Genomic DNA, 16,986 nt, shown 5'->3' on the forward strand with positions numbered 1-16,986 from the left:
CCTTTTCTAGGGAGGTATTCCATAGATCATACATGGAAAGAGTTATTTTTTTGTGGTGGGATATGTGGTGAGACTGACTTTTCAAAAATTTTTACTAACATAATGATTTTTAAAAAAAGAAAAAAACACTCCTGATGATGTCAACTGATGTCTCAGAGGCATTGACACCTTCTTTGATTTCTCTCTTGTGGTCATGCAGGCGAGACGGGCATCGGCAAATCCACGTTAATGGACACTTTATTCAACACCAAATTTGAAAGTGATCCAGCAACTCACAATGAACCAGGTGTCCGGTTAAAAGCCAGAAGTTATGAGCTTCAGGAAAGCAATGTGCGGCTGAAGTTAACCATCGTTGACACTGTGGGATTTGGAGATCAGATCAATAAAGATGACAGGTACATCTTGGGATTTTGTGGGGATGTAAATGAATGAGGAGGTAACAATACTCATCCTGGGTAAATGCAAAGACTAAATGTTTGCTCATTGTGGAGCTTGGACTCCTGTCACCTACAAGAGAAGACATTCTTGTCTTCTGATAAATTTTCTTAGAATGTTCTTGAGGTCGGAATCAACTGATGTAATTGATTCCAGCTAGTGTGAGCAGAAAAGGGATTTGGTAGAAGGAATAAGCTAGCTTATAATATTTTCCTGGAACAGTCATGGAACCAGGTTTGGGGGCTTTCCCACCTAGAAAAGCAATCTAGAAAAACATCTAGGGTTAATGGAACTCCTGCCACAAATTACCTTATATATTACAAAGTACCTATATATTTGGTACCTGTCATGCTGGGGACAGGCCTCTAGAACCTCCACTGAATCTGTCCCTGTTAACCGAATGCCTTCATCACTACTTGCAAGAAGAACCCCTTTCCCTGCCTGTGGCCTCTGCCTTGGGTGACATGCCTTCTGCCTCCAGATCTTGTATGGCTGCAGCTGCTTGGCAGGAAGTAGACCACATCTGAACACTAGCTGCAAGAGGGTCTGGGAAATGTGGTTTCTGGTTTGGTTTTTTTGTTGTTGATGTTGTTGCTTTAACTCTGCCAAGAAAACAAAACAAAAACCAGGCATTAAAAAGTAAGAAGAGTTTGGAGTGAGCATCTGCCCTGCTCTCCTAGGGCTTCCCAGGTGTCACTAGTGGTAAAGACCTGCCTGCCAATGCAGGAGGTGTAAGAGACATGGTTTTGGTCCCTGGGTTGGAAAGACCCCCTAGAGGAGGAAATGGCAACACACTCCAGTATTCTTGCCCGGAGAATCCCATGGACAGAGGAGCCTGGTGGGCTACAGTCCATAGGGTTGCAAAGAATCGGACACAACTGAAGTGACTTAGCATGCATGCACACACTCATGCTCTCCTAGTCACCGAGACAGATTGGGATATTTGACTTAATCTCCCAATTCCTACAGATCTGAGTGAAAACTTGGAGTCAGTAATGATTTTGCCCAAGAAACTAGAGCCCAGGATTTAGTAGACTCAGGGTATGGTCTGAATTCTGCCAATAACCAGCTATGGGTCCTTGGCAGTTTATCTCACTCTAAGAGAATGACACTAGATACTCTCAGGTCTCTTCCAGTGGGATCTGCATACAGTCTCTTTTCAGGTGGGGGGGTCTAAGGAAGGGTGCTGTGATTGGCTGAGCCTGGAGGAGGGGTGTGGTAATCTTAGGGGGTAATCCTGTATTTTGATGGTCTTGGCAACCAGGGGTATCCGCTCCTAAAACCCAAAGTGAAGAAAGCATGTTTGTGAAAGCTCAATGGGAAATATCGTAGTTGATTTCCAGCCGGCACAGGATCTTAATATTGATTCCAGAGCCGTGGTGTGAGCACTGTGGCTCCTTTGTTCTTTGTCCGGGTCTTCCTGTAGGCTGCTCACAGTTGGGTGGCCTGCTGGGTGCAGAATGGCCACATTGAGTCTGAATAATGAGTGTGGTTTCAGTGGAGCCTAGTGAAGAATTCAGATCATTCTCTATCCAGCGAGGGTTTGTTAAGCTAACCAGATAATGTGTATATAACAAACCACTTTGTCAGTGTAGAAAACAGACATGTTTAACCTGCTTAAGAAATAAAATGTCTTTTTTTTTCTTCTTCAAAATTTTGATCCTATCATTTGTATGTAGACAGAAGCTATTAGTTATAAGTCAGTCTTGCTGGGCTTAGTCACTCAGTCATGTCCCATGTCTTTGTGACCCCATGGACTGTGTGCAGCCCACCAGGCTCCTCTGTCCATAGGGGTTCTCCAGGCAAGAATACTAGAGTGGATTGCCATGCCCTCCTCCAGGGGATCTTCCCAACCCAGGGATTGAACTCAGGTCTCCTGCATGGTGGGAAGATTCTTTACCATCTGAGCCACCAGGGAAGCCCAAGAATACTGGAGTGGGTAGCCAATCGCTTCTCCATGGGATCTTCCCAACTCAGGAATCAACCTGGGGTCTCCTGAATTGCAGGCAGATTCTTTACCAGCTGAGCCACCAGGGAAGCCTTTAAGTTCATCTTATGTATTCACTAGTTGACATAAACTTGACCTAATTATAAACTAATACTGTGAAGTTTTATTTTTATAAAACAGACCTACTCAATTGATAAAGCCAAACACGTTCAACTCTTTTCTCTGAGTCCTTATTTGAGGGAAGCGTTTAAGTTTTTAAACCTTCCTGATGTGCACCCATGCATTCATCTCAAGATCACTCATCTTCTTCACTAATCTTTGAATCCCTTATGATTATTTTAAATATTTATGTTCATTCTCTAAAAAAAAAGTTTGAAAAAGTTAAACTGTCCCAGGCCCAAAGACAATTCTAGAAGGAGGCTTCCAGAGACATTTTTGTGCAGTGACAACTTAATGGAAAGAAGACAACCAGAACATTAAGTTACAGTCTGTTTGCTTAGGGCTCAGACACTTCATTTGTATCATACCAGGTTTTGTTTATTTGTTTGCTTCATTTTCCTCTGAACTGTGTATGGTATATGTGTGTGTTTTCTAAAGAGGAATTTTAACCATTTTTAAAAATCTAGAGCTGTGTATTGTCTCAATACATTTTAACTGTCTCTGATATAAAGATGTACCCATAGTAATGACAGAGAAATATTTAACGCATGCTCTAGCTGAGCACTGAACTTTAGTTTATCTATAGAGCAGTTTATATGCTCTTCAGTAAACGTTGGCCTGGAATAACAGGCGCAATTGTTAGACATAGTAAGAAAGATTTTATTTTGCCTCTGTCAAAATGGACTATCTGTACATTGTGTTGAGTGGGGAACAGCTAAGCACAGCCCCTGCAGCTGAGCAGTTGCTCTTGATTTATGACTTCAATTCCGAGGAATGATGGAGAGGTTCTTGTCTGAATGCTCTGTGTGATGGTCAGTGAAACAGATGAAGAGAAAACCCTGATGACAAGCAGAAGAGCACAAGTGCATTGTGGGAGCTGGGAAGCAAGCCGGGGGCTCCTGGTCCTCGTGTGGTCAGGAGGACCCATCCAAACAAGGCGGGTCTCCGTCTCTGACCTGTGCAGGTTTCTCCCTGGGGTTGCGGAATGCCAGGCGTGTGCGCCGCCTGATGGGCAGGCAGCGGCCGGACTTTTTCAGGATGCCTTCTGGCGGGAATGAGAACCATCCTCCTGCATTTTGCTGCTAAGATTCCTTGAGCTATTCCCGCTCCGTCATTGCCCCAACACTGCCACTGCATTTTTTACTTCTCCTTTAAATGGTGACTCCCACCCTTCTGGTGGGTTTTCACTCGCCAGCCCTGAGCAGCAGGTGGCCAGTACGAGGCTGAAGCACACATTTGCAGCTGGAGGCCTCTTTAAGAAAATTTCTGACTCATTTGGGTCAAATAATAGTTTCCAAGGAGACAGAAGAGAGGAAGTGTGATATTAACCTAACCTAGATACCAAATATTTTTTTTTTTTCTTCTGAAATTTCTTGACAGCTGTTGCATAACCTCTTTGAGTGGCATTTAGAACTCTGTGCTCCAGAAGGATTGTTGACACTGTTGACTATAAACCCAAATGCCTGCTGTTTAAAAAAAAAAAAAAAAAGGTCATTCGGATAAGGTCTGCTTCCATCAAAAAATTGGAAGTGGGCTATGCATTTTTGTATCAGTATGTAAACATATGCGAAGGGATGTGTTGTTTCTCCAAACCCATGATTATTTTTACTACTTTGAGGATTAGGCAAGCTTTTCTGCCATCGATGCAAGACTTCAAGAATGTCCCAGTTTGTTTATGTAGGCTTTGGACATGTCAGCATTCCTGCATCACTATCTGCCTTGGACCAGGCTAACTAGAAGGAGGCAGGAAGAGAGGTCTGGTAAGGTTTCCTGTTTTGTTTAATAGCATGATTAACTCTTCGTGGTCTAAGGACATCCTTGTTCTACTGTCTCTGCTATTCAGTGAGGAAGGAAAGAGGTCTAGAGGAGAAGGGAAATCGCAATCTGCTATAGTGCTGGAAATAGAAGAGTTCATTTGCTGCGTATTTAGGAGATGGGAGATAGAATGTCGGTAGCGTATTACAAACTGCAATGATGATAGCACAAAAAGCAGGGCTAGTTGAAGTCCACTGAGAGACTCCTCAAACTCACCAAATCTTTATCAGAGTTATAAAGTGGTGACGGAGTGGTCTGTTTGATCTTTAAATTCTGTCTTAGTCCCACTTTCTGGTCGAGGTAGTTGAAAGATAAGGAAAATTAGCTTTGGCTAGTAGATAGCAGGAGAGAGAAAAATATATGGTAGGTATCTGTTTATGTGTTCACATGTAAAATGGAGAGTCAGTCCCTGAACAATGGCATAGGCTATTTTGCAAGCATGGTCAATGGGTACCTTGGGTGGCTAGAAAACATTGTATAAAATATTTTTTCCCATCACTTTTAGGGTCAACCACTGTCATTTTTTTTTTAAATGGCTGGATATTTATGGGGGAAAAAAAAGTGGAGGATAAAAAGGGATCTCCCCATGCCTTAAAAGGAAATTATGTGAAAACGGATGACTTGATTTGGTTTACCTGCCCCCTTTCCTCTGCTTGATATGGCTACAATCCAAAGAAGTTTGAATTGGTGAAACCAGATTATAAATAGGTATCCTCACTATAAGAATGGAAACTGGCAAAAGGCAAAAATAAGGATGCAGTTTCCTTATTTTTATGACTTTGAGTATAGATAACAGGTGGACAGGAGACAGAGAGAGGGCAGAGTTTATTTGAAGGATGTGAAGGGAGAACAGAGCCACTAGGCTGACTTACTATATGCATCAAGAGAGGCTGTTTCATCAACGCAATGAAATCTGGAACACAGGGAATAGTGATTTTGGTCAATAGTTTTCCTGAAATACGTTTATTTGTTTATAATGCTATAGAGGCTAGAACAGATGGGGTCTTGTTCTTGGCTGTGTGGGGGAAGTGGGCTCTGTGTGGGCAGTCTCTGGGTTGAACCTAGGATTCTGATTTGTCCAGTGGTGTGGATGGAGCTGCCATCTGCTGAGCTAAGGAATACGGGCTAGTAGGGTTTGGGGACAAGATGAAGTGTGATTTCGGGCACATTAGCTAGAAGAGCAACTGGAAATATCTGGTAAGCAGTTGGATGGAGTGGTCTGAAACTTAGGTAAGAGATCTGGCTAAGTGAAACACAAGAGGAAATGTGATTTTCCAAGGAAACCGCATACAGGGAAAAGAAGGAGATTGAAAAGATTGGCCCAAACTCCTAAACAGGGGAAGGCGGCAGGAAGCCTGAAACATTAGAGGAGAACAAGAGATGGCTTTGGAGATGCTGAATCCAGGGCAGAAAGCATTCCTCAGTGGAAAAGGAGAGGTGCTATGCCTCCCATAATCTTGGAGGAACAGAATCAAAACCAAAGGCGAAAAGGAAATTACTAGAAAGAAGAAGCATTCTTGGACCACTGTTGGGGGAGGTGCTAGGAAGCTGCAAATCAGGAACTGGGGGGACAGGAAGGAGCAACTGCTATGAGCTGCTTTCCTCCCTTCCGGGCTCAGAGGGTGCTGGGGAGGTGCCTGGTTCCCCAAGCACTTGCCTCAGTGTCAGGGGACCCGAAGGTCTGGCCCTGGACTCACAGGGCATGAGTGGGCCTCGTTGGAGTGGCCTGGGCCACCGCCCTCCAGGGCATGAGCCGGTGGCAGAAGAGTTACCGTGGATCTGGGTCAGTACACATTTCCTTTTTCTTTTTTCCCCTGTCTTTTGAAAACTGAGGCTTGCTTTTCTCATGAATTTGTGGTTTATTAATTTACTGTGAAATAGTTATATCTCACACTTTTACGTGCTAGTTTTTTGCATATACTAGCTCACTTATTTGTCACATTAGCTCCGATATAGGTGATACTTTTGTCCTTGATGTTACCTGTGAGGAAATTGAAACACAGGGAGGTTTAGGAACTTGTCCAAAGCAAGTTAGAAAGTTGTGGATTTGGAGTTTGATCTTAGTTGGTCTGACTTGAGTCCCTGTTTCTAACCACCATTTTACAGAACTATCCTATCATAATAATGATTATGAATATTGTTATGTAATTCTTGCTTATATTAAAATTTTTTTAATTTATGTATTTGGGGTTTTTTTGGCTATAGTGGGTCTTTGTTGCTGTACGCGAGTTTTCTCTAGTTGCTGCAGGTGGGGCCTCCTCTAGTTGTGTGTGGGCGTCTCATGCGGTGGCTTCTCTTGTTGCCGAGCGCGGGCTCTAGGGCATGCGGGTTTCAGTAGTTTGGTTATGGGCTTAGTTGGTCCATGGCATATGGGATCTTCCCAGACCTGAGATCGAACCAGTGTCCCTTGCACTGTACTAGTTCTTAACCACTGAACCACCCGAGAAGCCCTACCTGCCTATATTTTAAAATTGGAACATGTAGAAGAATCTTATTAGTTGTTCACCCTTTCTATTGGAATTCATTGGGATTTCTATTATGTTTAGGATTTTTTAGGCACAGTCTACTTTTTCTTTAAACTTCTAGAGGCTTTGCTCAGATTGAATCAATGGATTATAGTAAATCACCAAAGGCAAATAGAGGAAAAACTTTTTTCTGTTTTCAGTTTTGGTCATACATTTTTTTTTTTGTTTTTTTCTTTTAGGACATCTGCTGTCATCCTCATTATAAAATATTTATAGTTCCCTTTCAGGGATTTCAGTTTAATTTATGGGTCTGCAGATTGAGTGTTGAGAGGTTTTTATTTTTCTTAAAGCTTAAGTCATTCCTCAGCAAGGTAGTAAGTCTGGGGAAGGATTAACCCATTTTATTCCTATTCTACCCATCTCATTGCTGCTGACACTAGCTTCTGAGCAGTCTCTCTGGAGACCTGGAAGAGTTCGTGGCTTTTCCGTAGTGACCTAATGAACTACTTCATCCCTGGAGAACATGTGGTTTATTGAATATATATCCTGCAGATGCTATTAATGATAGTGTTTGTGGTCAATTCAGAGAGTCATGCATAATTATTCAAAACAGATTTGAATTATGATTTGGTGAGAAGAGAGTTTACCTTCAAATCATGAAATTGAGAGTTGGAAGGACTCTTGATCCTAATAGACCAGGCATTTCCGTTTATAGATGAGGTCACGGCAAGCGCAGGGCTTTTTGAGAGCACAGAGTGGCTAGCCCTCATCCCTGCAGGACTGGGCAGAGGAACGGGGAGAGGCTGCCAGCCGGAGATCGTGCCACATCCTAAAACCACAGAGGAGTTTCCCTCTGGGCACCAATGCCAGTCAGTTGGGAGAGCCTGTCAAAGTCACTTTTTGGGGACAGATTTTGAGGCTCAGTTTTGGCCCAGCAGGGAAGAATACCACAGTCTCTTAGCTGTATCTTCATGGGCGCCATGGGGGCAGTGACAGTGTGTCCTACGTACTTCTAATCACTGTTTTAAAGGATGAGTGTTAGCCAGGAGATTAACGGGAAGAAGGCCATTCCAGGTGGGGATCTAGCATGAGCGAAGGCCTGGAGGCAGGCAAGAGCTTGCCACGCCGGGCAGAAAGCATGAACTAGGAAGGAGAAGGATGGGAGGGCTGGGGCGATGTTTAGCGGCCACATGGCCAAAGGCCTGGGCTGCCAAGGTAAGGAGCTTGGGCTTTAGCTCTTAGGGAACAGGGAACCACTAAGGGCTTGCCTGGAGGATTGTACGAAGAGGTTTGAGACTAGCAACATGCTGATTTAAAAATGTGTTTTAATGACCGTCTTCTGCATTCTAGCTATAAGCCGATCGTGGAATATATCGATGCCCAGTTTGAGGCCTACTTGCAAGAGGAACTGAAGATCAAACGTTCTCTCTTCAACTACCATGACACCAGGATCCATGCATGCCTCTACTTCATCGCCCCCACTGGCCATTCGCTCAAATCCCTGGACCTGGTCACCATGAAGAAGCTGGACAGTAAGGTACTCACTGCTGCTCTAGGTGCCGTCCACTCTCCCCTAAGATCACCTTTATCCAGAGGCCCCAGGGGACCTTTGCTTTTGGTGTAATTTGGTGTTTTATTTATTTTGTTCTATTTTTTACAGTAGTTTTGTGTGTGCTTAGTCACTCAGTCATGTCCAACTCTTGGCTACCCCATTGACTATGGCCCACCAGGCTTCTCTATCCATGAGGATTCTCCAGGCAGGAGTACCGGAGTGGGTTGCCATGTCCTTTTCCAGGGGATCTTCCCAACCCAAGGATCAAACCCAGGTCTCCCGCATTGCAGGCAGATTCTTTACCATCTGAGCCATCAGGGAAGCCGTTTTAGGTTCACAGCAAAATTAAGAGCAAGGTGCAGATATTTTCCATAGATTGCCTGCTCTGCACATGCATAGCCCCCTATTACCAATATCCCCCCAAGATGGTGCATTTGTTATTAATACAATCAAAAAACCTACATTGACACATCCCTATCACCCCAAGTCGATAGTTTACACAAGAGTTCACTCTTGATATTGTACATTCTGTGGGCTTGGACACATTTATAATGACATGTAATTATCACTAGAGTATCAAATATAGTAGTTTCACCGCCCTAAAAGTCTCCACCTGTTCATCCCCACCTCTACTTCCTAACCCTGTATTTCTTTTCACTGGCTTACAGAACCATAAGGTTTAACAGTACGAAAAAAAATGTTTCAAAACCTCTGGATATTAGGACAAAGCAAAATCATGTAACTTATTATGAAGTATCTTTGGTGGGTTGTTTTTTGTTTTTTTTTTTTCTTTTTTTCATGTAAGAGGTCTTCACTTATTTTCTCTTTCATGAAAAATCTGTACAATCACCATAGATACAGTCATTGCAGAATCTTGACTCCTTCTGTCATCCAATCTCCAGCTTGCTTTTTGCCAGTGCCAACACTGGCCTTTGCAGTCCCCCTGACTTCTTCACTCCGTTCTTGTGTTCCTTGCACTGTTTTCTTGAGGTCTTGTTCTTCTCATACAGGCCATGTCTTGCAAGCCTGTGTTTGGGCTCCTTCTTCTTCGCATAATCCAAGGAATGGTAAATCATGCCGAAGCCAGTTGTCTTACCGTCACCAAAATGGGTTCTGAATCCAAACACAAAGATGACATTTGGTCTTGGACATTTTGGCCAGTTATTCCCGAATTTCTGTCTTAGGGACTGTTGCCTTTCCAGGGCGAAGGACATCATTTCCTCTGAAGTAGCTGGTTGGTCGTGAACTTGCTGGTCTGGATAGTTGCTGTGTCATTCGTGATGACGGCTGATCTTCAAGCAGCCAGGGAGGAAGAGAGCTCTTCAGTTCTTAAATTAGCACTAGCGTGTGCTCTGTTGAGGGTTGGGGAATCGTATAGTGGAGACACCTTAAAGGGTCACAGGAAGGGTTAAATTTAGGGAGATTGAACAATAATTCATGATTTATGTTTTTAAAGAAACTTGCTTTAAACCTCTCTTTGAAGGGTTTATATAGGCTGGACTTTAACTTAAAGTTAAAAATTTTTTTAAAAAGTGTTACTTTTTTATCTTTATGATAAGGTTGGTCTAACTTCTTAGATTTTAAAAGAGATCTGTACCCTGTGTTCAGAAGAAGTAGTGTCTCAGATTGTGTTTGACCCCTGATCTTTGCACATGTATGACTTCTCTCCTTCACAACATTTGAGAGAAGGGGCTGCTAAGTTTGACTGCATTTGATGACGTACTTGACGACTAATTTGATTTTCCATTTTGAAATAAGTAGGAAGACAATACATTGTGAAATAAAGAAGTGGCAAATGGCAATGAGAACAACCACAGAATTCCGCTCTAGTGTTTCCTCTTAGATTCTAACCTGCTTTTGAGATCAGTAACAAGTCTTAGTATCTTTACGGGGTTTTGTTGGGTGTTATTTTCTGTCCCAACAGCTCTGTTTAAAGGATGCTTTCTCCCCCGAGGGACATAATAGAGACTGCTGAGAAGATCCGCCTGTCCCCAAGGCCTCTGCCTGAACCAGCCCACAGGAGGCCCGCATACTGATACCACGCCAGGCTCCCCAGGCCCCGGGCTGCACAGGCACACTGCTTTACACAAACATGTTCTACCAGCCAGAAAGGACTCCTGCAGCTGGAGTATTCTTGGGAGAATAAAGAGAAGCCTTCCCTCATCTCATCTCAGCTGCAGTGAGCCACTGAGGGTGCGGGGTCCTGGGCAGGGGGACCCTGCTCCCTGCACTATCAGGCCCTTGAAAGCAGGGCTGGGAGGCAGGCAGAGGGAGGTGGCTTCCTCACTGAGGCAGAGCTTGTAGACCCCATCAGGGTGATATCCAACAATAGGATTATGCTTCATAGAGTTGATTTCAAAGGGGAAAGGAAAGGCAAATGCAGCTAATAAAAACAAAACCATCACTATAAAGCAGATTCAACTGCTTTCAAAGAACTAATGTTATTGTGGAGATAGAATGCTGGAGAGAATTTGAAAATGATTTTGCCAAAGGTTTGTTGGTACAAGTCAAGTAAAGAATTAAGGCAAACATATGATAATTTCAGACAAGATTTCCAAGCACCTGCCTCTGAAGAAGAGATTTTAAATCTAAATTAGCTTGGTTCTTCTGTCTACTCTCATCAAATTGGCCAGGAAAGTATGAACCTCTGCCATTTTGTGCATGTTGATTAACTGAATACCAAATGTGCACAAAAGTTAGCCAATATGAAAAACAGGGGAGTTTGTTGCCCAGGTCCTGATTCAGACATTCACTAACCCTCAGTGATGTCTGCCTCGGCCTGCAACTTGCTGGAGGAAGCCCACGCATGATAAGGTGAGGAATGGGTTGAGGAATAGGGAAGAATAGGTTTTTTCCATCAGTGGGTCATCTCATTCTGGTTTATTTTTGATTTGGCTCTTGGGATAAAAGGAGAAGCAAAGGAATGCGGACATGACCCGGAAAACCTCCCAGAAGTTTCTCTTTTCTCTGGCTGGGACCACTTTCTGTTCCCTTTCCGGCTGACCTGGGTGAAGCACATGGTCTTCAGTATCAGATGTCAATAGCATCTTATTGAAACCTGTGTACCAAGCAGGAAGTGGAAGGAAGTTATTTTTTAAAACTGAATTTTTAAAAATGTGCCTTATGGACAGTGCTGGGGCAAGCTGGGAGAAGAGTGGCCCACCTTGGGCTTTAGGGCTTGAGCTGGAGGGTCCTCAGTCCCCGTCCTGGGCTTTCTGCCATTGTTGTCAAATCCTGAGTTCTCTTTATCCGATCCTCTGAAAGTGAGTTTTGTCTTTGGCACTAGGTCTCATTCTGGCACAGAGTAATGTGATAGAAGCTGGTTCTCGAGAGAATTAGTTGATGTGATTTTGAAAAATTTAAAAGTAGGTGAAACCATTTTTGTTTGGTTAATGTTTAGGCTCCCTGCTCCTAGCAGTTTTCAGGTCATCAGAAGAAAGAAAGGATGCTATCCTCAGAGAGCTGCATGTTCTACTATTCTAACTACGAAAACCTTGGTATTGGACTGTTAGAAACTTGCAAAAATCAAGCTCCTAAAGGAGCTGGGAGGAGTCCCAGAGGAGTGGCTGGTTACTGAAAGAACAGGCTTCTTTGTTATCGTTCTTTGTCATAGAGTAACACTTCCTTTTACACCGTAAGAAAGAATGAGGTGGCACAGAAGAGGAAATTACAAGGATGCTGTCATTCAGTGCCAGATGGGAGGAAGTAAAGTGTTCAGAGATGGAATTAAAAGATTATCACATATCTTCTGAATTTTGCATCTAGGTAGAAAGTGCAATTTTTTAATATCATCTCTATTTTCTAAGTGAAGTCGTACAATTTCCATTTCTATGTTTTCTATATTTTATTCATTTGTCTGTTTTTCTTCTGTTGGAATTAAATAAAAATGGCTGTGTTTGGTTTACAGGTGAACATCATTCCAATAATTGCAAAAGCTGACACCATTGCCAAGAACGAATTGCACAAATTCAAGAGTAAGATCATGAGTGAACTAGTCAGCAATGGAGTCCAGATCTATCAGTTCCCTACAGATGAAGAAACGGTGGCAGAGATTAACGCAACGATGAGTGTAAGTCCTCACGTAAGGACCATCCAGTGATGATGGTGCAGTGGTTTTTAGTATTCACAGAATTGTGTGACTATCGCCATAATCAATTTTAGAACATTTTCATCACCCCAGAAAGAAACTGTGTACCTTTCAGATGTCAGCCTTCTAACCATCCCAGCCATTGGTAGGGGCTTCTCAGGTGGCGCTAGTGGTAAAGAACCTGTCTGCCAATGCAGGAGACGTAAGAGATGCAGGTTCGATCCCTGGGTTGGAAAGATACCCTAGAGGAGGGCATGGTAACCCATTCCAGTATTCTTGCCTGGAGAATCCCATGGACGGAGAAGCTTGCTGGGCTACAGTCCATAGTGTTGCAAAGAGGTGGACAAGACTGACGTGACTTAGCGCACACACACATACAGACATTGACAACCACCAGTCTATACCTCCCTGTCCCTGTAGATTTGCCTGTTGTGGACATTTTATACAAAGAAAGTCATACTGAAGCTTATCTAGAGAATTAAATAATTTGGTAAAAGCCATCTAGTGAATACTAACACTGAGATTTCAACCTAACCGAAATTTCAACCAGATTTGTGCTGTTGCCATCACAGTTAGGAGATGAGAGTAATTCCTCAGAACTGCTTCTTCCTCCGTCTGTTCAGCATATCACTTCTAGATAGGGCTGTTATCACTTAGGGAGGAACATCTCCCTCCAGTCATCCCCACCATGACCAGGACTTTGGAAGGGAATAGAATGTTTTCCTTCTCTGGGAAATCGTTGCCTTTAGCACTGAAGGATCTCATTCCTGCAGAGGTTAGTCAGCTCTGCTCCACCCGGGTCTGGTCACCCTGAGTTGTGTGGGCCCCTCTGGCTGTCGTGCTTCTGTGGCCAGAATAGTAAAGGGTCTGGAATCCTTGGAAGAAACCCAAGAGAGATACTTCCTGGGAAACGGCCATGAGAGCGTGTGAAGGAAAGGTTATCCTAGGGGACAGTGGCGGCTTCTGTCCATCAGCGCCAATGGAGCAGGTGGTTTCCTAGGTCGTGACATCATAGTGTGGGCTGCAAGGGTCCTGCTGCCCTCAACTCAAGGGAACGCTCTGCAGTTCCAGACGCTGCGGAAGAAGATGTGCTTTCTTCCCTTCGTCCACAGTGTGAAATCAACTAGAAAATATAAGTACCATGAGCACCAGACAGAGTAGCACGTGGGCAGCCTGGGCCATGGGTTCTGCCAAGCTCTCTGTGGGAGAGGATTCAGCTTTAAAAGCATCATCTTTCTCAGTTTATCTGTAGCAGAAGGACCCTGCATCAGGGAGTAGTAAATCAGTAAATAGTTGCTGATTAATTATTTATCAGCAATCAATCGCAGAGCAGCATTTCAAATGTTACTCTTACCTGCTAATAGGAAAAAGAATCACTGTTTTCTCCCCAGAATGTAGCCATAGTTAGCAAATAAATCAACGTGGCACAGAGCATGGTGTCTTACATAGCATCTTACATAGCATCTCTGCTCAAGGTAAGTCTGGGTGCAAGGCCTGAGCCAGTAATTTTCTCACTTGAGTTTTGTGCAGTGATCAACTGTCAAAAGCAATGCTGTTAAATAGAAATATAGAATGAGCCACACAAGGAATTTAAAATTTTCCAGTAGCCACATTTTTTAAAAGTAAAAAGATAAATTTAAGAACGTATTTAACCTAGTATATAAAAAATATCATTTCTGTGTGTGTGTGTATTTTGTTTATTATTTAATTTTCGTCTTTTTTTGCCTGCACTGCGAGTCTTGCAGGATCTTAGTTTCCTGACCAGGGATTGAACCCAGGCCATGGCAATGAAACCTCAGAGTCCTAACCACCGGACCACCAGGGAATTCCCCAATGTACATTTTACAGTTACATACATCCCTACTTGGACATCTGCCTAACTGACTCCTCACATACTTCAAAGTTTTTCAATATGAAATAAGTACAAAAAAGATAATTTTCCTTCATGTTTATGTCCACATTGACATAATTGCTTCTTCCTCTCTTTTTTTAAGGAGATTTAAATTTGATGCCACGTGAAGTGCAGTCCTACCAAAACCATAAAGTTGTAATTAAGGGAAAACTGTTTCACACTGCTTCCTTTTAAATGTAAATGAATTAAAAGTAAATAAAATTAAAAATTTCTTCATCTTACCAGCCTCCTGTCAAGTGCTCTGTAACCACATAGATCAGCGGCTGCTGTCAGGAACTGGAGGTCGCTGACTTACCATGTATATAATTGTAAAGACTCCAGTCTCCCCTGGAGTCTCGCCCACATCAGAGCCTCGGTAGCTGGTTGCAGGGGCGTCGGATCCATGACACCTACCCCACTGGGCTGTCAGCCCCCTCCCTCCTCTGCCTTCATTCCGCCTTTTCTCTCGCCCCAAGGAGATGCCTGCGGGAGGAGCGGGCGTGTGGAGGCAGCGGGGGCCCATCTTTGCCGCCTGGGGAGGGTAACGCTCTGTCCTCTGTTGCTGGCAGGTCCACCTCCCTTTTGCAGTAGTCGGCAGCACCGAAGAGGTGAAGATCGGCAACAAGATGGCAAAGGCCAGGCAGTACCCCTGGGGTGTGGTGCAGGGTATGTACATGGGCATCACAGGGAAGGCGCTCCTCAGCTGTCACCCCCAGAATGACCATGCGGGGACTCGACATGGGAGGGTGGAAGGGGGCCGCTGGCAGTCATGGACGAAAGAAAGAAATGGGGAGGCCGGAATACAACAGAGAGAAGTGTCTGCAGAGCCTTTGTGCCCATGAGGCAGCCATCAGGAATGCTGGGTGGTGTGGGGAATTTGCTATAAATTCCTGAGCGAAGAGAGTTCTTCCCTGGGAGTCTGAACCAGTTTCATCAGCCAAGTATCAGAAAGCTGCAAAAAGTTTCTCGCAGACAAGATGATACTTGTTTCTCCATTATCTCCTGAGAAATTGTCTTCTAATGAAATGTTTTCTCAGTCAGTATCTGAGAATTATGAGAATAAGTGACCTGTAATTGGCACTCGGGGACATGACCACAGTCTCTAACCTGAAGACGTTTTTTTCCTCTGTCACTTTGTTGGGCAAGGTCTCTGATTCTGTTGCCTGCCCTTGTGTGTTGTGAAGGAGGTTATCCAATGCTATGGATTAAGTCGGGTGACTGCAGAAAGAAAGTTTCTTCATCAGTTTAAGGTTTATCAGTCCTCTTGTTCTGAATAAAGGCAGCAAATCTATGAGAACTGAGAAAGCACAGTACCTTTGAGACGTATAGGAAAATTGTAGTGTTTATGAATCTTCCTAAATTCTCTGCAATAAGAAGACGTTCTTCATATTGGTGATGCAAAAGGAGAAGGGGGTGGCAGAGGATGAGATGGTTAGATGGCATCACTGACTCAATGGACATGAATCTGAGTAAAATCCAGGAGATGGTAAAGGACAGGAGAGCCTGGTGGGCTGTAGTCCATGGGGTTGCACAGAGTTGGACACGACTTAGTGACTGAACAACAACAGCAAGAAGTTGTTGTTGGTAAAATTAAAGGAGCTGGTACGTAAAAGCTGTCTTGTACAGGTCCCGACAGCATGGAGGAGTAGAAATCACCAGATATGACAAGGTCTGGATGTAGACTCTGCTCCATCTGTCTGGGAGGTCAGCCTGCTCATCAGAACCACGCTCTGCATCTGGGGGGCAGGAGTCACATAGCCTGCTTGGCAGAACTGTTACGGAGTCGAGACAGTATTTGCAGAGCTCCTCCCAGGGTGCCTTGCCCTCAGCAGTCAGTATGCACTCAGCGGTCACCCTCGTCATCAGGCACAGTCATCACCGAAGTCAGAAATCCTGTCTATGTTTGGGGTGGAAGGAGGATCCAGTAGAGGATCCTCAGATGACCTTGAGACCTCAGAGGTTTCAGTAGCCATGGTAACAACATCTTAGAAGCATCACTTCAGATCTTGATGACATGGCTGCTGAGAACCTTCCCTGCCTTCTTACCCGTCTCTCGCAGTGGAGAATGAAAACCACTGTGACTTTGTGAAGCTCCGAGAGATGCTGATCCGTGTGAACATGGAAGATTTACGAGAGCAGACGCATACCCGCCATTATGAGCTGTATCGGCGCTGTAAGCTCGAGGAGATGGGCTTCAAGGACACCGACCCGGACAGCAAGCCCTTCAGGTACGTGGGCACCTAGCAGTCAGCTTCCCCGGCAGCAGTCTCACAGAAACACTCACTGGATTGAGATACCCACATGCGGGGGGTGGGCGGGTGAGGGCAGATCAGTAGCATGTATTGCCAGGCATTGCGATAATCACTTTGCATCATCTCGAGTAACTGATGCACCTGGTGTCATTACTGACAGACGAGGAAGCGAAGGCCCCGAGAGTGTCCGCAACCTGCCCAAGTTGGAAGTGATGGGCGTGAGTTTTGAACCCTGTTATACTCACACAAGCATAGAACCTGGTCCAGGCCTTTATAAAGGTGTTGCTGTTCGTTTTTGCCAGCCGGATGTAAGGTTGAACCTTGCCAGCAGTCCTGTTTTGGAAGCGCTCTTAGATTTCAATGAATCCATACAATTCTAAGG

At 44.2% G+C, this 16,986-nt stretch overlaps 1 protein-coding gene and 1 pseudogene across 3 annotated transcripts in view; one reads left to right on the forward strand and one right to left on the reverse strand.

Moving 5' to 3' along the window:
- SEPTIN11 (septin 11) overlaps nt 1-16,986 on the forward strand; it is a 93,600-nt gene that overhangs the window by 57,526 nt on the left and 19,088 nt on the right. For all 3 annotated transcript variants that reach the window (XM_043447730.1, XM_043447732.1, XM_043447731.1), the window contains exons 3-7: nt 200-395; nt 8,173-8,359; nt 12,282-12,443; nt 14,922-15,018; nt 16,412-16,580. In XM_043447730.1, coding sequence (XP_043303665.1) covers nt 200-395; nt 8,173-8,359; nt 12,282-12,443; nt 14,922-15,018; nt 16,412-16,580 — 811 coding nt within the window. The remainder of the gene's footprint in view (nt 1-199; nt 396-8,172; nt 8,360-12,281; nt 12,444-14,921; nt 15,019-16,411; nt 16,581-16,986) is intronic.
- LOC122427981 lies at nt 9,236-11,393 on the reverse strand (annotated as a pseudogene).

This window comes from Cervus canadensis, chromosome 26, assembly GCF_019320065.1.
Source record: "Cervus canadensis isolate Bull #8, Minnesota chromosome 26, ASM1932006v1, whole genome shotgun sequence".
Taxonomy (NCBI): Eukaryota; Metazoa; Chordata; class Mammalia; order Artiodactyla; family Cervidae; genus Cervus; species Cervus canadensis.